General features: G+C 41.2%; 1 protein-coding gene across 1 annotated transcript in view; it reads right to left on the bottom strand.

Moving 5' to 3' along the window:
* Positions 1–25199, bottom strand: part of B3GLCT (beta 3-glucosyltransferase) — a 133488-nt gene that overhangs the window by 54913 nt on the left and 53376 nt on the right. Inside the window, 2 exon segments of the mRNA XM_030563010.1 lie at positions 2429–2540; positions 9182–9258. Coding sequence (XP_030418870.1) covers positions 2429–2540; positions 9182–9258 — 189 coding nt within the window.

Here is a 25199-nt window from a genome sequence, read left to right as displayed (position 1 = left end):
ATAAAATCTTGACTGGTATGGAGAGAGTAAATAAGGAAGTGTTATTTACTCCTCATAACACAAGAACTAGGGGTCACTAAATGAAATTAATAGGCAGCAGTTTTAAAACAAACAAAAGGAAGTATTTCTTCACATGATGCACAGTCAACCTTTGGAACTCCTTGCCAGAGGATGTTGTGAAGGTCAAGACTATAACGGGGTTCAAAAAAGAACTAGATACATTAATCGAGGATAGGTCCATCAATGGGTATTAGCTAGGATTACAAGGGATGGTGTCCCTAGACTCTGTTTTCCAGAAGCTGGGAATGGGCAACAGAGGATGGATCAGTTGATGATTACCTGTTCTGTTCATTCCCTCTGAGGTACTTCGTGTTGGCCACTGTCAAAAGACAGGGTACTGGGCTCGATGGACTTTTGGTTTGACACAGTATGGCCATTCTTATGTTCAGAGACTCTCTAGTTTATAATTTTGTGAAAAATAAAAACACATTAACTATTAAGTAAATTTTACTGAAAGTACCAATGTCACTTATTCAATGCACACAATCACTCCTTGTAGCTGATTTTTTAACATGCTTTAAATTTACACCGGAACCCCATTTATCAGATCTAATTGGGCCTGGCGCCAGATCAGATAATCAGGAGAAATGGCAAAGAGCTTTGTATCCCTTATTTTAAGATGGGGGTGGCGAGGTTCGGGGCAGTCAGCTGGAGCCCAAGCCACTGTCAGCCCTGGGCAGCTGGTGGTTTGGTTTATACAGAGGGGTGGATAATGGAGGCTTAGATAAACAGGGTTCTCCTGTATATCAATAAAATGTGTTCAAATGATATCCGTATATATTGTGGGTAGTGAAACTAAAGTTTGGCATTTCATTTTAATCATGGAAAAACACGGATTTTATGGGGGGGGTTAATCGGAGAATTTTGGGGTTTTTTATCACAGAAATCTAGGATCCCTGGTTATGAGACTACAAAAGCATTTTAAAATCTCTACATTATTAAGGTTCTCACATTTTAAAAGTGCTTGTGTAGAAGAGAGGCTATGCCATTTGGCTATAAAGAAAGTGTCTTTCTAAACAAAGACCCACACTCATACCTGAAGCAGGCCTTCCCTCAGCCCTTGAACAAAATAACAGTAAATGAATAAGGCCAATTACTGCCAATTTCCCAAGTAGTATAGAAGTATGTTCCTTCAGCCAAAGTAAGGATATCAAGATGGGTGTTTTTCAGCAAGTCCCCCAAAATACCAGATAAACAATCCAACTGATGGCTCCCTTCTAACACAACCTCTTTGGGAAGGGCGGTAGTCAATTTAACAGCTCTTCCTTGATGGCTTTGGGACTAAGTCCTTTGTTCCACAAACTTCCTAACCCCCTTTCTTCTTGAGCAGGTAGGAAAGATTACTTTTCTCTTAGGAACCAACCAGCCTAATAACATAAAGAACTGTCCTACCAGATCAGTCCAGTTTTCTGTCTAGCAATGATCAGAAACAGCTGCTTGAAGGGAAGGTGCAAGAATCCCCAAAGTGGACTGCTACCCGCTCCTCCTATGGCTGCTTTGTCGTCATGAGACGCATCTAGAGGAATATCCTTTATGGTCAACTTTAGCAATTCCTCCAAGGCAGAACAGGTACTCATACCTTTTCACACTCCAAGCTTTAACACATTCCCTGCTTGAAATGTGGGGTACATACTCCCTGTGATAAGCTGATTAGATTTCCCACACACACTATTTTGTAAGCTACAAGCCATGCAAGTACTGGTCTACAATGGCACTCTTTACAAGAGAAACAATTATAACTTTAAAAAATAACATTTTATACTCATCATTTGGTATTTTAAATGAATTATTTGTAGGTCTCTGTGGCTGTCACAGAGGTCAAGGAAGTCACGGATTCCGTGACTTTCCGCAACCTCCATGACTTCTGCAGGGGCCAGTGAGGCTGACGCCAAGACCAGCTGCTCATGTGGCCTACGGGACAGCCACACCAGCCTTCCCGGGGCAGCCAGAACAGCCGTGATCCACAGCCCCAGGCAGCAGTTCCCAAGCAGCCGCAGAATGCCTGCTCCGGCAGTAGTCCCCGGGTGGCTGGCCAGAGCAGCCGTAGTTCCCAGCCAGCCAGCTGGAGCAGCCGTGATGCCCTCCACCCAATAATAACCCCCCAGTGCCACCCCCAGCAGCAGCCCACCCCCAGCAGAGCCTTCACCCCCAGATTTAATCACAGGTATTTTTAGGATAAGTCATGGACAGGTCACAGACCGTGAATTTTTGTTTATTGCCCATGATCTGTCCAAGACTTTTACTAAAAATACCCATGACAAAATCGTAGCCTTAATTATTTGAACTAGTTTTCCAGTGTTTTATTCAATATAAAAATCTCCTTCAAGCACATTCAAAAGGTTAGATGTCTGATGATTTTTTGTTTCACCTTAGACTTGTCAAATCTTCTAAGTGTTTCCAGCAGTTTAACAATTTGTATTCTTGTATCTTCTTCACAGAAGAAAATCCATGAGGAGTTTCTACCATAGGAAGCAGAGAAGCTAACAAAAGAAAGAGGTTGGTTTACTACAAGATTGACTTCTGAGGAGAGTACAAACCTTAAGTAAAACAAACAAACAAAAACCCTGCTAACTGGAAGTCAATCCCCCAGCCATATGGACCCCAAAACAATTAGTGCTAATGGAGGATCATGTATCAGAACCCATATGCAGTGCAATGTAGATGTCTGCTTAAGGGAAACTCAAAGAACCTGCTCTCAGTTCCTGATTGTCTGTCTACAGAGAGGAATGTGGATGTGCAGAGTAAGTATATTCAGAGTTCTCCAGGTACTGGTACATAACCTACTTCCCCTCCTCCTCACCTTTCTTCCATAGAATCCCCTCACTGGAGGTCTAACGAACAGAGTAATAACCTTAGAAGAGATACTGGTTGGTGTTTTAGCAAAACTGTCCTGTCGCTCACTAACTACAGTAGCCCCTGAATCTAATTGCATTTGTGTTCTTTAACTCAGTTAAAAACTGCACAGATGGAAGGGATTTCCTTTCACTGAATTTTAGTTAGGCAGGCAACAACTAATCAAAATGCAGGATTCTCAACCTCTCCAAGATGATCTTCCCATTTTTCTCTCAGTCAAACTCTTTCACAACTAAAATATCTATTAGTCAAATAATGCCTCCTTGTACTCTTAAAGGTATTTAAGAGTCCTTCCTCTGGAGGGAAAAATAGTGCCTTCTGGGTAACGGGAAACAATTAAAGATGCATCAGTGGAGCAGTACTGTACAAGAGAATAATGTCTTGTGAATGTGTGGTGGAACTCTATGTAGCTGCTTTGCAAACGTCAGGTAAGGGTATTTCCTGAAGGGATGCCATTGAAGTTACTTATGCTCTAAATAAAGATATTCTTAACTACCGAATCATCCAATTCCCACTCATGATTGATGGTGAAATGCCTACTGACGGCATCCATCAACACATTCGGAGTTCCTAGAAGGTAAGCTGCCATCAGGGTGATTCAATTCCTGTTACACCCATTCTATATAGCGGTTGCTTTTACACACAAGGGAATGGATTTCCCCCCTTCATGTTTGTTGAAGTAAAAGGCAGATGTCATATTGTCTGACATTATGAGGACGTGGCGAGAACAGATAAATTGCAGAAAATCCTTGCAAGCATTTCAGACTCAATGTTCCAGAAGGCTGATGTATATCCTGGCCTCCTGGGGTGTCCGAGTGCCCTGTGCCATATGACTGTCTATGTGGGCTCCCAAGCTGAGAGAGAGGAGTCTGTAATGATCATCTTGTCTGCTGAGGAAATCCTTCCCCATCACACTAGCGAAGGAGTTATCCTGGAAGGAATTGTTACCATGGTATTTATGCTATGTTTGGTTGGTGAATACAATGTCTGGAACCATACCTTAAGGAAATGTAGGTGGAGTGTAATGAATTGCCTAATTTAAGTACAAGAAGCCATGTGCCCCAGGAAGGAAAGACAAGTACTGTCTGGAGCTCAAGAATTGCACATAACCTGATCTATGAGGTCACTAATGGTGTGAAATCTGTCCCTTGGTAGATAAGCTCTTGCCATGACTGAATCTAGGTTCGCCCCTACGAAGTCTACAGTCTGTATCGGAGTGAGGACAGACAGACTTTCCCAAATTCACACTGACTCCTAGTGAAGAAAGTAGTTGACGAATTAATAAGGTCAACTCATAAGCTTCCTGATATGTCCTAGCAATGAGAAGCCAATTGTCAAGATAGGGAAAGATGGTGAAGCTGTTCCATCTGAAATTCACTACTATTACCAGAAAGACCTTGAAGGCAGTGGTGAGGCTGTATGGAAGCACCCCTGTATTGGACATTATTGGGGCCCACCACGAATCTGAGAAAACACCCATGGGCAGAGTGAATATCCATGTGAAAGTAAGCATCCTTCATATTGAGAGCTGTAAACCAAATGTCTTTTTTCAGGGCGGGATTATTGACACCAGAGTGACCTGTGAAATTTCAGCTTGTGAATAATGTGACTGAAAAGATTGAGTATAGATCTCCAACATCCCTTCTTCGTGGGGAGTAGGAAGTATAGAGTAAAAAGTCTTTTCCTTGGTTTTGAAGAGATACGCACTCTATTGCTCCTCACTCAGAAGGGATTCCACTTCCTGTGTGAGAATAGTCCCTGAAGAGGGGCAGGGATGAGGGTTTTGAAAGACAAAGGGAAGTAAACTCAATTGCATAGCTAGACTGAATGATATCTAATACCCACTTATCCACTATAGCACTCCACTTATGCAAACAGAGGGCTAAATGATCTACGAAAGATATGTGGAGATTGGGTAGTGGTGGCATCATTAATAGTTTGCAGCTCTCGAACTCCCGTCAAAAATATCTTTTTGCTGGAGGATGGGATTGAGATGGTGCAGTAGAAGTGGGAGGTGCAGGGAAACAAGACTTCTGTACTCTTCGTCTCTTATGAGGAGGGTCATAAGATCACTGGTGATAAATTGTTGAGATGTTGGTCTGTCTGTAAGGCTGCCTTTGATGCTTCCTTTTTGGGGCAGGTATCTATATTTCCAAGGAGTGGAGGATGGCCCTGGATTCCTTTAAAATATGAAAGAACTCATCAATCTTTTTGTTGAAAAGGTGGGCTTCATCAAAGGGCAAGCCCTCTACAGAATTTTGGACCTCCCTGGGAAATCCTGAAGCATGTAGCCATGACTCATGGTGCATCACAGTGGCTGTTGCTATTGACCTAGATTATGTATCCGCTGCATCAACTGCTGACTGAAATACAGTTCTGTCTTATCCTCCTCAATAAGACCCTGGAAGTGGGCACTATCATGCTGTGGTAGCTTGCCTATAAAGTCTCAGTTTAGAATAGTTCAGATAGTCATATGTAGCCAACAGTGCTTGATAGTTCACTGGGGCAACAGGATACGACAATGGGCTATGTATGGTCTGGTTTAAAAGTAAAGTACTCATTCTCCTTAGGCAAGTAATTGGAACGTTCAAAATTAAGCAGCACCTAACCTGATGAATAAAGTGGAAAATGTTTTATAATAAAATTTGAAATTATATTTGACATTTCTGGGCCCCCACTATTACTAGAATGTTACAGCAAGGTACTGTTCACTTGTAAGATTTACCACTTCATGTGGAGAAGCTTCACTATCAGGGATTATAGCAAGGATGCTACTGTAATACCTTATTTATCTATTTTCTTCTCTCTTTAGCTAATGCTGGCCTTAAAAGATCATCTTCACCTTTAAAGCAACCTATCCATTCTTGAGATCTTGCTTACACAATCTAGCCAACTCTCTTTAAAGCTGGCAAGTATTCACTGCATTTCCTTTTAGTAGCGGTCATAAACAAATATACTTTAATATTAAGTAGCTGGTCTGCTACTATGTGGAAGATACAAATCTGAGTCCCAGGCCAGGAGCATGGGGAACGCTACTGAAGCTGGAGGGAGGATCAAGCATAGCTCACCAGCAAGCTCACTGAAGGGTTCTGGAGAGAACCATCTCTGGACTCTCTTCTACTGAATGGAGGTGGAGAAGAAATAAAGTAAGAAATCACTTTGCCCTTTCCCCATCCCAGAGGAACAGTAACACCAAATATGAAAAGGAAAAGCTCAGAACAAAATTTGTTTCAGATACAACGTCAGGAGAAAAAACAGCAGCTACTGGTAGAGTCATCTCAGACACTGTATATTATATATTACGATATGAAAAGGTACCTTGTCCAGTATTTTTTCTGACTTCTTCATTTGTCTTCCTTTCTCCATATGTTATTCCCAATATTCTTCTCAGATATTTGTTATGAAATGCATTCAGCTTTTGCATATCTTTCTTGGTAAATTGCCACATCGCACTGCTATATGTTGTGATGGCGATAACAATTGCTTTGTACACATTCAGTTTTGACTTGAGGGAGATGTTTTTGAGTTGCCAGATATTTTTGAGTCTTCCAAATGCAGAATTTGCCTTCCCGATTCTTCTTCTTATTTCCTCTGAACCAGTACCATCTTGGCTGATGGTACTTCCAAGATGCATAAAATTGTCCACCTTCCCCAGTTCCTCTTCTTCAACTTTGATTTCTGTCCCTATACACCTCATTAATATGACTTTACATTTCTTAGCATTGTATCTCAAACCTAAGCAAGAATGGCAAATGTGGGTAGTCCAATGTGCAGCAAAGCATGGGATGGACTAAGGTCTATACAACTGTAACAAAGTGGGAATGACAGATAATTATGACCTACAATACACAAGCAGCATATGGAAGTCTGCTTTGATAGACTGTGAGCTGTACAAACTCAATGTTGACATTGCAGCACTTCAGGAAACAAGACTTGCAGATGCTGGTTTTGTCCAAGAGGTCAATTATACCTTCTTTTGGCAAGGTAAAAGCCGAAAAGAAACTCATCTGCACGGTGTAAGTTTTGCTGTGAGAAACAAGTGGGTGTCTGTCTGCCCTGTCTCCTTTCCTGCTGTCTTGTAGAGTGTTGCGAGAGTTACCCTTGAGGGCTCAGTCAATTGCTAGTTCATTTAGCAGTATGCCATTCCCTGGAAAATATCCCACCTCTGACTCCTCCACCTCAACCAAGCTTCACAATCATCGTCACTGTGTACCAGTATTAAATTGTTTGTTTAAAACTTATACTGTGTGTGTGTCTGTGTGTGTGTGTGTATACACATACAGTCTTTTGTCTGGTGAAAAAAATTTCCCTGGAACTTAACCCTCTCATTTACATTAATTATTATGGGGAAATTGGATTCGCTTAACATCGTTTTGCTTAAAGTCGCATTTTTCAGGAACATAACTACAATGTTAAGTGAGGAGTTCCTGTATTACTGTAAAAATATCCTACAGGAAATTAGATGCAAAACTACATTTAAGAGGTGTGAGCAAATGCACATATTTTCTGTGTATATTCTACATAAGGGTCATTTCTTTTTGTTTACTTTCACCAGACTTATCATTTCAGTTGTTTAATAATGTTTACTTGAAATTCAACCCAAGTTTCTCTATGAATGCCTTGCTTAAAAGCAAATCAACTTGTCATGAAATTTTTTTATACTAGTTTTCCAGCAAGAAATCCCTGTTTTTGAACAGCGATGAGGACAGTAATGGAGAATATAATTTTCTCCATCAAGATAAACAACAGAACAAAATAAGAAAAACATGAGTCATCAGGAGTCCTACACTGGTTAGTGTGTTCTAGATGGTTTGGAATCAGAGGACTGAACTTAATTTCAGGATAGTTAGACAAGAACCCCTCCTACACATACTGTAAGACTCATTAGCTGGCAAATTGCCTAAGTTTTCTGCACTGGTTACCAATTCACTTTCAGGTGAAATTCAAGTTGCTACGTTACTATCTGTAAAGCCTTTCATGATGCAGATCCCATTGCAGCAACCACTGGAACTTTCACTTTTAGAATTAACTTCCAGTAGAACAGTCTGAACCCAAGTCTGGCCCCTTTGGAATATATTGTGAAATGTAAATCTTTGTTGAGATTACTCTGTAAAACCAGTCCTGGAATCCACTGACATTAAGTCTGTCAGCTGAGTTTTCCCATCTCTGACTTCTTCAGAGAAATTAGCTTGCATCTTTAATGGTTTGTGATATATACATCCCCAACTTTAGGAAAAGTTTGTTTTGTACCTCATGTAAATAGCATCCAGAGAGTCTATGATAGCAGGTGCATGTAAACAGATGAGATCCCCCACAATGTGTTACAAAACTCACCCCGTTCTTGGTGTTTACCTTCATTAATTAACTTATATTCCCCAGGGCAGGACTTGTCTTAAAAACCTAAATCTTATCCTGGGTCTACTCTTCAGTTGGCAGCTACTAAGGTTTCTCCATGAAGGACTTTACATACATTGTCCTACCTTTCTCACCTCAGAGAGACTGCCATACTTTTAGTGAATCAGAATAAATGAGATCTACCTGGTCCAGCTACCAGGATGAGTCAACAGAATCACTCTGCTCCTCCACATAGTATCCTATACTCTGCCACCTGCCATAGGGTATTATACATGGATGTAAATAATAATTATACAACCAGTTTATATCAGATTTACCTTTGTGATCTATCGCTATTACCGAATAGTATGACCCCTTACATATTATCAGTGAATTTATTTGCATAAATACAGTTAGCATGCAACATGTAACTAAGTTTTGACATGTCACAATGGTAAATGTGAAGTTGAGCAGATATGGTGACAAAAGTTAAGAGAAGGAATTCCCTTCCTCTGAAGAAGGGCCGTATTAAAACTGAAATATTTGGTGTAGCAAACAAAGCCATTAAGAGTGTAGTGCTCTCAAACATTAGAACAAAACTATATTTCTTTTGAATTAGTTCACTTTTTCTAGTAATTTAGTAACTGATTTTTGGAGGAAGCTGCTTGTTCAATTATGTCATATTACTTCCCTTTTTAAATCTCTTTATATTTGATAAACATTTTATTTAATAAATTTTAAAAGCAAACTGCTTTGGAAAACTATTTTTAAGAAACATTTTTAATACTGATGAAGTGCAAAAAAATTCAAAGTTAAAACTCCATTTTTAAATCATTGCTAATGAACAAATAAAAGAGATTGACAAATGTTGATGTTTTTACTTACACAAAAGCATTAAAGCAAGTCAACAATTTGTTCAGAATTTTAAACTTACTCTTGCATTAATGGTAGTATAGTCCATGCACCATCATGTCTATCCATCTGATGAATAAGCAGAATTCTAGGTAATTCCTTTAAGAAAACCAAAAATATTCTTATGAGACAACAAAGCATTTTACAACACAGTATATTCTTCGATGTGGGGAGCGATAGCTCAGTGGTTTGAGCATTGGCCTGCTAAGCCCAGGGTTTTGAGCCCAATCCTTCAGGGGGCCACCTAGGGATCTGGGGCAAAAATCAGTACTTGGTCCTGCTAGTGAAGGCAGGGGGCTGGATTCAATGACCTTTTGAGGTCCCTTCCAGTTCTAGGAGATAGGTAAGTCTCCAATTATTATTATTATTTATTAATTAATTTAAAAACTAAATTATTGTGGAAAAGACTATTTCACTCTTATTTTCACGGAACTGAGTAGCAAACAGGCTTGTAGGCTAAAGGAGACTAGGGATGTAGCAGAAAGACATAATTCAGACTCTTGAAGGGAGGGAGCTTCTTGCAATTTCTTGTTTCTAAACCCTCTCTCAGGTATAAAACTAATGCACCTCCCACTTCAGTGAAACTTTATAAACATTCTGGATGATCTCTCTGGTTATACCACTTCTGGAACAATGAAAAGTTCATCTTATAAAGACAGTGTTTATAATTGAAAGAGGAGTATGCAAACTCTTCTAATGAATTATACATGAATTATGTTAACCGGAAATACTTATTTAATTCCACAGACCTCATTTATCATCCAACAAAGGACTATAACATAAAGTCCACTATTCTTGATGATATCATTGGTTTTGTTCCAATTCCACTGGTATTGTTAGGAGTAGTTACTACAAGTATGCAGTGTCCCCAAATTTCCACTCAGACTTAAATCAACAATCCAGTGTATTTTACTGGACATTATAAGTTTTACTAAAATTTCAATCAACATTTGGCTGTTAACTTGCAATGGTGTTTCTTGAATCACAGTAAACAGAACACATTTTATGAATATCATAACAATATGATCTTCTAGTGGTTCTAGGTAAGAAAGCAAAAGGATGAAAGGGCTGGATTAATATACACTTTGGATATAATCAGGAGTTACACACAAAATTGATAGGGTAATTTACAGTGTATGTAGGAAGAGAGCAGTTTGAATAAATTAAACTGGTTCGATCACTTTTCCTTGGCTCAGCTCCTCTCTTTTGGGAAGCACCAATGGGCTGAAGCTCAGAAAAAGCACTCTCCTTCTCCTCAAATCAGAGGCTCTTCCATTCGTGGAAATGAAGGGAACAATCTGATCCTTAGCACAATATTATACATATTATTATTATTATCCCTTTCCCTTAGGTTTAGTCTACATTCTGCTCTTGTAAGCTCTCTCTTTCTGGTGCTGTCTTTCCCCTTCTTTCCCAACTCTCTCTAAAACCAGAAAATGTTAAGGTCCCCATCTTCCTTTTTATCCATCTCCAGAGATGCACCAACTCTATTCTTCTCCTATTACTCAAACAGTCATCTACATAATCTCTTCTGTCATAGCACACGTTTCTCCAACATGACAGAGGTTGCCTATGTGGCTCCTACTTCCCCATTTCACATCTCTCTACCAAAAACATCTTAAATTATGCTAGGGTTTCCAACTTTCTAATCGCACAAAACCGAACACCTTTGCCCTACCCCCTGCCCTGAGGCCCTGACCCTTCTCTGAGGCCCCGCCTCCCACTCACTCCATTTTCCCTCCCTCCATCACTTGCTCTCCCTCACCCTCACTCATTTTCACCAGGCCGGGGCGGAGGGTTGGGGTGCAAGAGGGGGTGAGGACTCTGGGTGGGGGTGCAGGTTCCTGGGTGGGAGTAGAAATGAGAGGTTCAGGGTATGGGAGAGGCTCAGGGCTAGGGCAGGGGGTTTGGGTGGGGTGTTGGGGTGCAGGCTCTGGCCAGGCAGTGCTTACCTCAGGCAGCTCCAGGAAGCGCCAGGCATGTCTGGCGTTTAGGTGGAGGGACCAGGGGGCTCCATGCGCTGCTGGCCCCCACAGGTGCCATCCTTGAAGCTTCCCTTGGCCGTGGTTCCCGGTCAATGGGAGCTGTGGAGCCAGTGCTCGAGGCAGAGGCAGAACGCAGAGCCCTCGTGGCCACTCCTGCGCCTAGAAGCCACACATGTTGGCTGCTTCTGGGAGCCACACGGAGCCAGGCCAGGCAGGAAGCCTGCCTTAGCCCTACTGCACCATCGACTGGACTTTTAGAGGCCCAGACAGCAGTGCTGACTGGAGCCACCAGAGTCCCTTTTCAATCAAGCACTGCGGTCAAATATTGGATGCCTGGCAATTCTAAATTATGCTGCTTTCTTTGCCTGACTCACTTTGCCTACTTTACACAGCAGTGTGAAAGGTACAAACATGGAAATACATCGTTATGTCAGCTTTCACCTGAGAATAATTTGAAAATCTGGGCAAGCATGAAGAGGAAGGCTGGCTAGTCAAATGTAGGTGTGTCCAGAGTAATCAAATGTTCTCTGGAGATTGTGTGTCCCTCTCAAACTCATTCCCTACTCACTAAAATTAGTAATGTGAATAAAATACAGCATATGTACAGAATGCTGTTTTCATTAATTGATGTTTCGCAACCAGTGTTTTTCACAGTTAGCAAAGCACACATTCCTTACTGACATGCCAAGTCTGAAGTTTTAAATTCAAATAGGTTCTGGGGTTATTCAAGTGCAAATAAATCAGATAAACAAACATTGTTAATGGCTGAGTAAGTATTTCCGCACACTTTGAAAACTCAAAGACAGCTGGGTTATTTTTTAATTACTTTTTTAAAGTCGCTTCTGGCTTGGAATGTAACAGAACACACTTCAGCCCAAAATGTGCCAGGCACCTTAGAAACATACAGGCAAAAGTAGTCCCTGCCCCTAAAATCTTACAATCTACATAGATAAAACAAACAAGCAAACATTTATTAAACAGTTAGGTACATGTCTTCAAAGCAATATTGTAACTCACCAGTAGATAAGTCATACTAAAATTATTTTATAGGTATATAAATGAGGCAGAGGGATGCTAAAAGCATTGCTATATTCCACAGCGAAACAGTGGTAAAGTTAGAAATAGAACTCAGGGCCATGACTGTTCCTAGCTGTATACATTAAAAATCTTCTCCATCAGTAAGCTAAATATTTGGAGAATGGCTTACCAGATTTCCACACGAAAATAACTGCTCGGAGTCTAATAAATTTTGTAAACATTTTTATTAATACTGAAGTTTCACAGATTAACTGCTAATCTGAGACAAATATTGGCAGAATGTGGCTATGCAACCTAATTTAACCAAATCTGGTATGCAAATACCTAGATTTGCATAGTATTGGATATAGTTTCACAGCTGTACAGTGAAATCTATCAGTATTGTACAACTACAGCCAATGTGAAAAGAAGCATGTGTAATGTGTAATAACCAAGAAGAGATTAGAACTTTCATAGATTTTAAGACCAGAATGGGCCTCTGTGATCACCCAGTTCGATTTCCTGCATAACATGGCCACAGAAGTTCACCCTGGAATTCTTATGTCTAACCCAGGGGCAGGCAACTTTTCAGAAGTGGTGTGCCGAGTTTTCATTTATTCACTCTAATTTACGGTTTCGCATGCCAGTAATACATTTTAACATTTTTAGAAGGTCTCTTTCTATAAGTCTATAATATGTAACTAAACTATTGTTGTATATAAAGTAATAAAGTTTTTAAAATGTTTAAGAAGCTTCATTTAAAACTAAATTAAAATGCAGAGCCCCCCGGACCGATGGCCAGGACCTGGGTAGTGTGAGTGCCACTGAAAATCAGCTTGCGTGCTGCCTTTGGCATGCGCGCCATAGGTTGCCTACCCCTGGTCTAACCCACCAATTGTAGTTGAGCTAGGAAATATCTTTTAGAAAGACATCCAATCTTGATGTTGCTATGATATATGTAACATGCCCTGTGTGACTTCTATACGCCATTGTATGTGAATGCCTTGTAATTGTCAGAGAAAAACAAAACTCAGTAGCAGACGGTGATATTTGTATTTAAATTTCAAGTCATCTGATCAAAGCATCAGCAAATGCATGCCCCATACTGATTATGACTATGTACAAACAAATAGTAAACACCAGAGAGGGACAAGAGCTAGATAAGACTATGCTGGTACAAGAACAAATTGGTATAAACTGGTCATGAATAAATTTAGGCTGAAAATCAGAAGAGGGTTTCTAACCATCAAAGGAGTAAGTTTCAGGAACAGCCTTCCAGTCAGAATATTAGGGGTGAACAACTTAGCTAGTTTTAAAATGGGGCTTGATAAATTCAGATTATATGAAGGGGTTGCCTATGACAGCAGTGGACTGGACTCAATGACCCAGGATGAGTCCTATGTTCCTATGTAGCAATTTATTCAACCCTCTCACACAGGAGAAGTGCAAAATAGATTCAAAAGTTTCTCTTGGACTTTCCTTTAAAAAGACATACCATATTGTAGGTCTCTGGAGGATTTCTGACATTGTGAAAAGATAATGCAAGTATCTGAGCTTTAAACTCATAAAGGGCATCATGCCAGGAATTTTTACTGTTAAATGCTATGAACAGCTTTTTTATACTATAGTGATCACCTAACTAAATTCACTTAAAACTAAATCTGTATTTATAACATAATTTTTAATACTTTCAAGCCACAAGTATTGATAAACATCAGACAACTAGTTATAGTTCAAGGAACCCGAACAATTTTTTCACAAAATTTTATCCAAACAAGAAATACAAGTGATGTAAAAATACTGTTTTTGCATGAAACTACCAGTAACAAAATTGCTTTAGTTCAACTTTAACACAACATCAGTTACTAGGTTGTTTATCCAAGGCTGCCTTGACCTACTACTCCTGCACAGAACTGTACTGTGTTTTTCTTTTATGAAGTGCACAATTTAGGAACTCCGCCCATAGGAACAAAAGGTGTGCAAATATAAACTACTTAGTATTTTTTATCTTTCCCCATAAATTTGCCTATTTTAGAAACTTTTTAAACAAGTAGCTACTAGCAAGGAAAAAAAATTATTCTGTGTTAAGTCTCCCTCTGAATATAAAGAATAATAGTAAGCAGCGTTACTTTAAAATCTCTACTTCGCTAGTGTTTGGGTGGTTGTTTTGAAAAATGGACTGGTTCTATAAAAACATTAAGTGCAGTTCTACGAAGAGGTCAAGATCTTAGCAATACTCTGCTTCTATAAATCAAGAGAAAGATGTGGTATATTCATTTGCTCTGAAGACAGTTTTTGATTATTTTCACTGGTAAGGAAAATGAAGGGAACACTGATCCTCTGCGCACAAGTGATTACTGAAACTTTAGAAAGTGAGTTGAAACAACTCTGAGTTTAACTGAAGCAAAGAGGAAAAATGAAAACATACTTTTTTATAAGTTTTAATGAAGGAAAAATAAGCTTATTTATTTTTCTAATATTACATTAAACGAATAAAACTAAAACCCTAAAACAGTTTGGCTGACAACCTGGTAGCTCCATACACTTTAATGCAAGTGTCAAAAGCTGTGAGCCTCAAGTTCCTGCATTGTAGATTCAACATGCTTTTCCTGCAAAAATTCCCCACCACTACCATAAGTACAGCTTCCCCAAGGAAGCAACATTCAACAGAGAAAGTGCTGACACCCACCAACATTTTTACCACCACCTTCTCTAGATCTGTCCTAAAGAGGATTAGATAGCAGCATGCTTAAAATACTCGCAGCTGCATTTTAGAACTCCTACAATTGGGAAATTAAGACAAAAGAGTCTACTGGGATCTTTGAAATCCAGAAAGATTACCACATTGTATGGACCTCAGATTGGGAATCACCTTGCCAGGGCCCAGTCCTGCATCACTGAAATCAAAGGGAGTTTTAACACTGATTTCAGTGGGACCAGAATCAGGGCCACCAAGACTAATAGTAGTTTGTCTACAGCAATAACCAAACAAAACAAACAAACAAACAAAAAAACCCACCATCAAACAACCTGCAGCAGCAAGTCTCAGGGCCCAAGTCAACCGGCTTTAGCTACAAGGCTAAAAAAAAGCCATGTAGGTGTTCAGGCTTGGGTGAGAGCCTGGGTTTCAAGACCCTCCTGCCTCACTGGGTTTCAGAGCCCAGGTTCCAGTAGTCCCAGCATCCACACAGCTATTTTTAGCTACATAGTCTGAGTCCCAGGAACCCAAGTCAGTTGATCCAGGCTCTGAGACTCTCTGCCATGGGTATTTAATTTATTTATTTATTGCTGTGTAGACATACCCTGAAACTGACTTTTGCACATGCATGGAGTCCGACTGACTTCAATGGGCCTCAATATAAATATCGCAATCTCCTTCTGTGGGATTAGAGCCTAGTATTGTAAATAAGGCATCTTTACCAATATCTGCTTGTTTTTGGTGGGTCATTCCCCTAAATTTTATTTTGCATTATGCTGACAAGGTGCCCAAAGGTACTATTAGATTCTGTTAGAAAGGTTTTGGAACAAGCCACCAAAATAAATATTTAAAAAGCAAGTAGCTCCATACATTTATTAACATTTATCATTACCAGTCCCAGAAACTAGGTTAAGACATTAACACATTCTTCTTACAATGTATTGCTCAGTTGACCAGGATGCCAGAAAGTTGAAGTAATATAATGTCTAAGTGAAAAAAAAAATTCAAAATATATCCACTTTCACAATTGGAAAGTCGCATATGTGCCTAAAATTCAAAATAACCACACTGCTCAAGAAATTATTGGGGATCGGAGGGGAGGGAACATAAAAAAAATACAATTTCCAAACACCACAATTTTCAGGTGACTGCAATGATGGAATTAATCTTACTTTTCAGTGACCAAAATATGACTTGTGTTTGCTTTAGCAGGAATTCAGGGTTTGCAATCTAATAAAAGCATTAACCTTTGTGTTTACTTTCTATCTGAACAATGCATATAAAATTCTAATGATAGATAATTTCATTCCGTGCCAACAAGAAAAAGTGAAGATAGCTCTTTAGAGTAGGAATTTACAATCCAAAAGATAAACCTTTTCTGGATTCATGCACTGGGAAGACCACAGGAAGGATTAATACTGAGTTACATAAATATTTTTATAAGTTCACTTCTTGTGTGCATTGTGGGAGAAGAAAGTCAGGACACAGATCCAATCCCATGATTGGAACCTAAACAAAGATGAAATGTCTATTAAAACTGATTTCTAAGACCCCCTCACAGGACTTCACGTGTTTAACCTATATTATTCAACCTTTTGTATGTGGATTTCCCAGGAAAGACAGCATACTGTATGTGTAAAATACTCTGACTTAACTATAATAGGTGCTTTAAATTGAGATTTGCACCCTGAAGTATTTTATGCTGCCAATTCTCTTCCAAAAAGGGATGGAATAACCTTGGGTGCTCTGCTATGCAGACAAAAATATGATTTCTTCCAAGGCGTAGATCAGATATTAAACTAATAAGAACAGATACTATTTTTACCTGACTTAAACCTAAAGCATTTAGAATCACAATATTAAAAAGACTGTAAAACAAATCAGTTCAGAAACAAAACACATTGATGTTTCTTTTAATAAACACTAATGAAAACCCACAAGCACTCACAAAACCCAGGTTGGGGTTTTGTATTCTTTTCTATTATTCTGTATTTAAATATCTCTACATGTCTGTAGTTTTACTCTTGATTTTTACCAGACATACGTTATTCACAAAATATTTTCAAATACTAGCACTGAAGAACAAAAATGCAACCTTCAAAAAATGTTGTCTGCAAATGAGATCTATGCACCATTGTTCAAAGTCACGGGAAAATAATCAATAATACACATTTTGTCTTTCTAGAAATACCCTGGATCAACAAACAACTGTGTTGACAAGTGTCATTGCACAAAAAAGCCCAACTTCCTCACCTCCCATTTGAACACTATAGCCATTTTTAATATTGAATTATCTTAATTCAAAGCACTAGCAGATTTCTGTTAAAATTTTTAATAGAAAATTTGGATCAAAGGTATGGTGTCTGTCCCCCACAAGTTTCTTTGTGGGGGGGCGGGGAATTCAAGATTCAGTTGTTTATTGTCTCATTCCTTCTCACTTTATCTTTTTCTATATTATATCCATTTTCTTCTTCCCCATCTGTTCTTTGGAAAGCTAGCTTTAACCAGTCTCCCAAAATGAAATTCCATTATTTTGTGACAAGGCAAAATGCAGATGATGAGAAAAAAGACTACTCCAACTTTTGAATACTTCAGAGTTATAGTATGTGAACCAGGATGTAGAATCATTCCATGCATCCCATATACCTTCATGTTGAAATACTCAAAGTGTGTAGTACAGCTATTAGGATCAACAGTTTCTGTTCTTAATTCCAAAAGAAACTGATTCATAGTGTGACAGTTATGGCAGTTTCCTGCAATATCCTGAATGAACCTTACTGACTTAAATCTATCCTTTTCTGTTCTTGGTGTGGGTTTATATACCATCAAAGTCTTATTTTCGACAACCTAAAAAAAGTATCAATGAGACTGGAGAACCCATACAAAATTTTCAGTAACAATTAATATTCATTTACACAGCAATTACCTGTTTTTCTTCAAATCCAAGAAGCAATTTTTCCAATAAATATACTGGTAAATATCTTTGCAGAACCGAAAATACATTATAATGATCTTTCAAATGTGTTTGTCATCTCATTGACATTTTGACAATGTATTTTAATGGAAATATAATACTTTAAAAATTGCTGGACTGACAGACCGGGAGACCTATTTCCTCCATTTGTCCACATTAGAGACCTACAATATGTTTAATTTATTTATCATTTATGCAACACAAGAGGTATGCTTGGCCACTGTCCCTATGTAGAAGCCCAATTTCTTCCACTCTCTTCTTCAGTAACATGTATCAATTCTGTTCTGAAGGTGCTGCTTGTAGGTATGAAAGTGCAACGCAGTTTACTGCCTACTCAAATCCATGGCTTTGCACACATCTATCCACTAGAAACAGTACCATCAACACATTTTGCAAATCTGCAGGCAACCAAATTTTCTGACTTAATATTTACCAGCACTGTCAATCTGGGTGGACTACCTTGGGATGAGAAAAATGCTCAAGTCACGTGTAGAAGTCTCATTCTGACAAGAAATGCTCAACAACTCTTGTGAAGCTAATGGGGCCAGTGGCGCTGGAACACTTAATAGTGAGGGTGCTGAAAGCAGTTTTTACTTTTTACCTCATGTTCCCCTACCCCTGTACACGCCCCTCCATCACCCAGAGCTGGGGCCATGTCTCCGCCTCCAAAGAAAGGTCACCAAATAGAAGTTTGCCCAGCATGTCATTTTTCCATAAGGCCAGCCCAGGGACTGAAACACCATTGGCTTGATGGTTCAACAGCTGAAAAAGTACTTTATTATTTAGCAGTCAGACATCCAGGTGCATACTTTTCCTGAAAACAATGGCCCCCTCTACTGCTAAAACACTAAAGTATTTAGAGTCTTACATTACTGTTTTACCAGCATTGTTACCTCTGGTATCAAAATAAATGCAATGCATCATTTGCAGCAAAGATTTGTCTGATAAACTGATGAACCCATGCAAATTGCAGTGACATCTTGAAACTAGACATCCTGAGCATAAAAATAAAAATGTGGATTTTTTTCAAATGCAGAGAAGAAGCAATAAAGAAAGCCAGGCTTGATGCAGATGGAGGTTTCCAAACGTCCTCAGCTGTGGAGCACTCTTATGTTGTGTCGCTATGAATCGCTCGTACCAAAAAGCTGAATATGATAGGTGAGAAGCTTGTTCTGCCAGCATGCAAAAACATTGTGTCCACAGGCGCCAACCTTTTTCTGTGCTGATGGGTGCTCATGCCTCCCACCCCGCCCTGACTCCACCCCTTTCCCAAATCCCCGGCCCTGCCTCCTCCTCTAAGTGCGTCACGTTCCCCCTCCTCCCTCCCAGGCTTGCCACGAGAAACAACTGTTTCACGGTGCAAGTGCTGGGAGGGAGGGGGGAGAAGCAGAATGAGGCGGCACACTCAGGGCAGGAGACATGGCGGAGGTGAGCTGCTGGTAGGTGCAGAGCACCCACCAATGTTTCCCATTGGGCACCCACGGAGTTGGCGCCTATGATTGTGTATCTTATGCTTGGCAATGATACTGCCAAAAAGGTTAATATACTTTCTATGTCGAATGATACTGTGAAACGGAGAATATGTGAGATGTCTGAAGATATCAAAGAACAAGCTGTGCATGAAATTAAACATTCTGTTTTCAGTATGTTCAGCTTGCAACTTGATGAAACCACTGATGTTACTAACTGTGCATAATTGACAGTGTTCATACAGTATGTTAATGCTGGGGATGTTAAGCATGAGTTCTTATTTTGTGAACAACTTGAAACAACAACAGCATAGGATGTTTTCAATAAGGTAAAAGTCTTTTTCAAAAGCAATGGCACTGAGTGGGAAAATCTTTGTGGTATCTGTACCAACGGTGCTCTGGCCATGATAGGTGTATGGTCCTGCTTTCAGGAGTCTGGAAGTCCTCATGTCCCCTGTCTAGAGGAAATCTGTGTGGCCGGGCTGCCCCAGTGCTGTGGAACCTGGGAGCCCTGCAAGGGCTCACTGAAACTCACTCTCTGGTCAGTTTCACTGTTGCTATTGCAAGAATGTCATTTTCACAGAGCAGCTGCTGGTCCTACTGAACAAATTTCATTCTGGAAACACCATGTGTTGTTTCCAAAGCATTTTGGGGAGGAGTGGAGCTTCTGTTTCGAGAAGTTCTGAATTGCCAAAATTTCTTATAAACCAAAAATCCCAGGTTTTGGCCAGATCTACTTACAATTAACAAGGCAAAAGACTGATATCTACCTGTCTCTCTCCAAGAGACAGGGGAAAGGAAAAGGATAAATTGTAGGTAAAGAACAGTTACTTGCCCTACAGTAACTGGTTCCTTGAAATGTTATAGTCAATGTGGTTCCACTGCACGGCACACGAGAAACATGTAATAGAGTTTTTTCAATAGCAGTATCTGTGGAGGCTGCCCATACAGCCTGTGCCCTTGTGCAAGGTCATAAATAGTAGAGAGGCTCTTACCCTTCCTCCATCCCCTTGCAAACAGAACTATAGGGTACGTCTACACTATGGGATTATTCCGATTTTACAGAAACCGGTTTTTTAAAACAGATTGCATAAAGTTGAGTGCATGCGGCCACACTAAGCACATTAATTCGGCGGTGCGCGTCCATGTACTGAGGCTAGTATCGATTTCTGGAGCGTTGCACTGTGGGTAGCTATCCCATAGTTCCCGCAGTCTCCCCTATTGGAACTCTAGGTTGAGATCCCAGTGCCTGATGGGGCAAAAAACATTGTTGTGGGTGGTTCTGGGACCTCACCCCTCCCTCCATGCAAGTAGCAGACAACCATTTTGCGCCCTTTTTCCTGGGTGAACTGTGCAGATGCCATAGCACAGCAAGCATGGACCTGCTCAACTCAAGACAGCAGTCACGGATGTTGTAAACACCTCACGCATTCTCGTGCAGTCTATGCTGAACCAGGACTTGCAAAACCAGGTGAGGAGGAGGTGGCTACGGCAGTGCGGCAACAACAGTGATGAGGACATGGACACAGAATTCTCTCAAACTGCGGGCCCCTGCGCTTTGGAGATCATGCTGGCAATGGGGTAGGTTCTAGCCATAGAATGCCGATTTTGGGCCCGGGAAACAAGCACAGACTGCTGGGACCACATAGTGTTGCAAGTGTGGGATGATTCCCAGTGGCTGCAAAACTTTCGTATGCGTAAGGGCACTTTCATGGAACTTTGTGACTTGCTTTCCCCTGCCCTGAAACGCCAGAATACAAAGATGAGAGCAGCCCTCACACTTGAGAAGCGAGTGACAATAGCCCTCTGGAAGCTTGCAACGTCAGATAGCTACCGGTCAGTCGGGAATCAATTTGGAGTGGGCAAATCTACTGTGGGGGCTGCTGTGATGCAAGTAGCCAAAGCAATCATTAAGCTGCTGGTACGAAAGGTTGTGACTCTGGGAAATGTGCAGGCCATAGTGGATGGCTTTGCTGCAATGGGATTCCCTAATTGTGGTGGGGCGACAGATGGAACCCATATCCTTATCTTGGCCCCGGAGCATCAGGGCACCCAGTACATAAACCGCAAGGGGTACTTTTCCATGGTGCTGCAAGCACTGGTGGATCACAAGGGATGTTTCACCAACATCCATGTGGAATGGCTGGGAAGGGTTCATGACGCTCGCATCTTCAGAAACACTACTCTGTTTAAACGGCTGCAGCAAGGGAATTACTTCCCAGATCAGAAATTAACAGTTGGGGATGTTGAAATGCCTGTAGTTATCCTGGGGGACCCAGCCTACCCTTTGATGCCACGGCTCATGAAGCCATACACAGGCAGCCTGGACAGTAGTCAGGAGTTGTTCAACTACAGGCTGAGCAAGTGCAGAAAGGTGGTAGAATGTGCATTTGTCCGTTTAAAGGTGCACTGGTGCACATTACTGACTCGCTCAGACCTCAGCCAAACCAATGTCCCCTTTGTTATTGCTACTTGCTGTGTGCTCCACAATCTCTGTGAGAGTAAGGGGGAGACCTTTATGGCAGGGTGGGAGGCTGAGGCAAATCACCTGGCCGCTGAATATGTGCAGCCAGACACCAGGGCGATTAGAAGAGCACACCAGGAAGTGGTGCGCATCAGAGAGGCTTTGAAAACCAGTTTCATCACGGGCAAGGGTACGGTATGACTATTGTGTTTGTTTCTCCTTGATGAACCCCTCACCCCTTGATTGACTCATTCCCTGTAAGCCACCCACACTCCCGCATCGATTACCGCTTGCTTCCTAAGGAAATAAAGTCACTCTCGTTTAAAAATCATGTATTCTTTATTAATTAATTAAAAAAAGAGGGAGAGAACTGACAAGGTAGCCCAGGTGGGGTTTGGGAGAGGGACAGGAGGGAAGGAAAAGCCCATTAAAAAATTTTCAAAATAATCACAGCCTTTTGGTTGGGCTGTTCACTGGAGTGGAATGGGCAGGTGCACAGAGCCTCCCTCTACGCGTTCTTAGTCATCTGGTGGGTGAGGTGGCTAAGGAACATGGTGAGGGGGGAAGATGGTTATACAGGGGCTGCAGCAGCACTCTGTGATCTTGTTGACGTTCCTGAAGCTCCACCAGACGCCGGAGCATGTCAGTTTGATCACGCAGCAGCCTCCGAGTTGCATCCCATCACCGCTGATCTTCCTGCCAACACCTCTGACCTTCCTGCCGCCACCTCTCATCTTGAGCGTCTCTCTTCTCCTCACGTTCACTGGCATCTTTCCTGTACTTTGATACCACGTCCTTCCACTCATTCAGATGAGCTCTTTCATGGAGGTCACTTCCATGATTTCCAAGAACATTTCATCTCGCGTCTTTTTTTTCTGCCGCCTTATCAGAGATAGCGTTCAGGACGGAGGAGGGAGACTTGAAAAATGTGCAGCTGCAGGAGGGAGAGAAAAAAGGGAGAGAAGTATTCAAAAAGATACATTTTACAGAACAATGGTTATACTCTTTCACGGTGAACAACACTGTTCACCTTACATAGCACATGTGATCTCGCTACAAGGTCGCATTTTGCATCTTAATATTGACTGCCTGCGGCTTTGGTGTTAGAGATCACAGACGCAGGTCCGGGCATCAGAATTCGGCTTGCATGCAGCCATGGTAAGCCATTGTCTTTCAGCTTCTGCAGCCTTCATATATCCATCGCCCTCCTTTCCCAAATAGCAAGCATAGCCCACTGAGTGCTGCTTCTTTCCTGTTAGCATGCAGCACCAGAACCGCCCCCATCCAATTTTCTGGGATGATCGCTTTACCCCTCCCCACACTGCATGGCTGGTATCATGGAAGATCACTGCTAGCCACCCTTCCCTCCACCGCGTGGCTGGTAGCAGGGAAGATCCCAGCTAGCCAAAAGCAGAAAAGCTCAGTGCCAATCACCCATCTCTCTTCCCCCTGCTTGGCTAAATGCAGGGAATGATTTCTTTTAAGCAACAGGCGAACAGCCCAACCATCTCTGTCCCCTTAATTAAATTCCCGTATTTCAACCAGGTTACCATGAACGATATCACTCTCCTGAGGATAACACAACGAGATACAGAAGAGATGTTGCTTGAATGCCAGCAAACACCAGGACCATACGCAACTAGGCTTTGTCATGCAATGATACCAGATTACTTGCTACATGCATGGCATGGTCAAGTGTCCTACCATGGAGGATGCAATAAGGCTGCCCTGCCCAGAAACTTCTGCAAAGGCTTTTGGAGTACCTCCAGGAGAGCTTCATGGAGATGTCCCTGGAGGATTTCCGCTCCATCCCCAGACATGTTAACAGACTTTTCCAGTAACTGTACTGGTCACGAATGCATCCCAAGTCCTCAGGGCAAATTAATCACTAAAAAACGCTTGCTTTTAAACCATGTTTTATATTTACAAAAGGTACACTCACCAGAGGTCCCTTCCATGGTTTCATTGTCTGGGATAGTGGCTTGGGAAGGCTGGGAGGGTACTTCTGTCAGGCTGAGAAAAAGCTCCTGGCTGTTGGGGAGAACGGAGTGCTGTGTGCTCTCTGCAAGCTCATCCTCCTCTTCATCTTCCCCGTTCGCAGAATCCTCAGGCAAGGCTAAGATTACCCCCACCTCAGAATCCACGGACGGGGTGGCATAGTGGTGGCGGACCCCCCTAGAATTGCCTGCAGCTCAGCGAAGAAGCAGCATGTTTGCGGCCCTGCCCCGGACCTTCTGTTGCTTCTTTGGTTTTCTGGTAGGCTTGTCTGAGCTTCTTAACTTTCACATGGCACTGTACTGAATCCCTGGTGTGGCCTCTCTCCATCATGGCCTTGGAAATGTTTTCAATTATTTTTTCATTTCGTGTTTTGGAACGAAGTTCTGTTAGCATGGAATCCTCTCCCCATATAGCGATCAGATCCAGTACCTCCCGTGTGGTCCATGCTGGAGCTCTTTTTCGATTCTCAGACTGCATAGTTACCTGTGCTGATGAGCTCTGCGTGGTCACCTGTGCTGATCAACTCTCCATGCTGGGCAAACAGGAAATTAAATTCAAAAGTTTGCAGGGCTTTTCCTGTCTACCTGGCCAGTGCATCCGACTGCAGATTGCTGTCCAGAGCGGTCACAATGGTGCACAGTGGGATAACTCCCGGAGGCCAATGCCAAATTGTGGCCACACTAACCCTATTCCGAAATGGCAATACCGATTTGAGCACGACTCTGCTCGTCGGGGAGGAGTACAGATATTGATATTAAGAGACCTTTATATTGATATAAAGGGCCTCATTGTGTGGATGGGTGCAGGGTTAATTTGATTTAACGCTGCTAAATTTGGTATAAACCCGTAGTGTAGACCAGGCCAGAGTTATTTCTGAAGACTCAGAAAAAGGAAGAGGATGAGGGTGGGTCATGAGATCCACATTGATTAGAAATATCTCAAAGATCCACAGTTATCATAGGGAAAGTAACCTCTCTCTCTTCTTCCAGTATGTGTCAATGTGGTTCCTACTGTAGGGGACTAGCAAGCAGTATTCACTCTGGATTTTTTTAATTTAAATTTATTATAAATTATAAGACGTTATTCTTTTAAAAAATGAACCTGTTTAAAAGTGAAATCTGAATATAATACAAATATGTTAAGGCCTAAACTTATTATAATCTCTTTAAACATTGATATAAGAAAATTAATATACTGAATCTATAAGCCTCTATCAAAAACTTTGAGTTAAAGGCTGCTTTTCTAAATAAAGAAGGTATTGGGGACAACAACTAACTTCTGAAGTCAGACTTTATAAATATGGCAGAATAGATCATGTACTGTACTAAGGGCTTCAGCCTGCGGAGGTCCCAAGGGTGTACTACTGGGTCAAGAGATGACAAAGTCATCACAGGCTTTGGGACTTTGCCTCTTACTCTCGGAGACACCCTCATGT

Source organism: Gopherus evgoodei, chromosome 1 (assembly GCF_007399415.2).
Source record: "Gopherus evgoodei ecotype Sinaloan lineage chromosome 1, rGopEvg1_v1.p, whole genome shotgun sequence".
In the NCBI taxonomy this organism is placed as follows: Eukaryota; Metazoa; Chordata; order Testudines; family Testudinidae; genus Gopherus; species Gopherus evgoodei.
The sequence above is the reverse complement of the archived record's forward strand: the minus strand, read 5'-3'. Positions and strand labels throughout refer to the sequence as shown.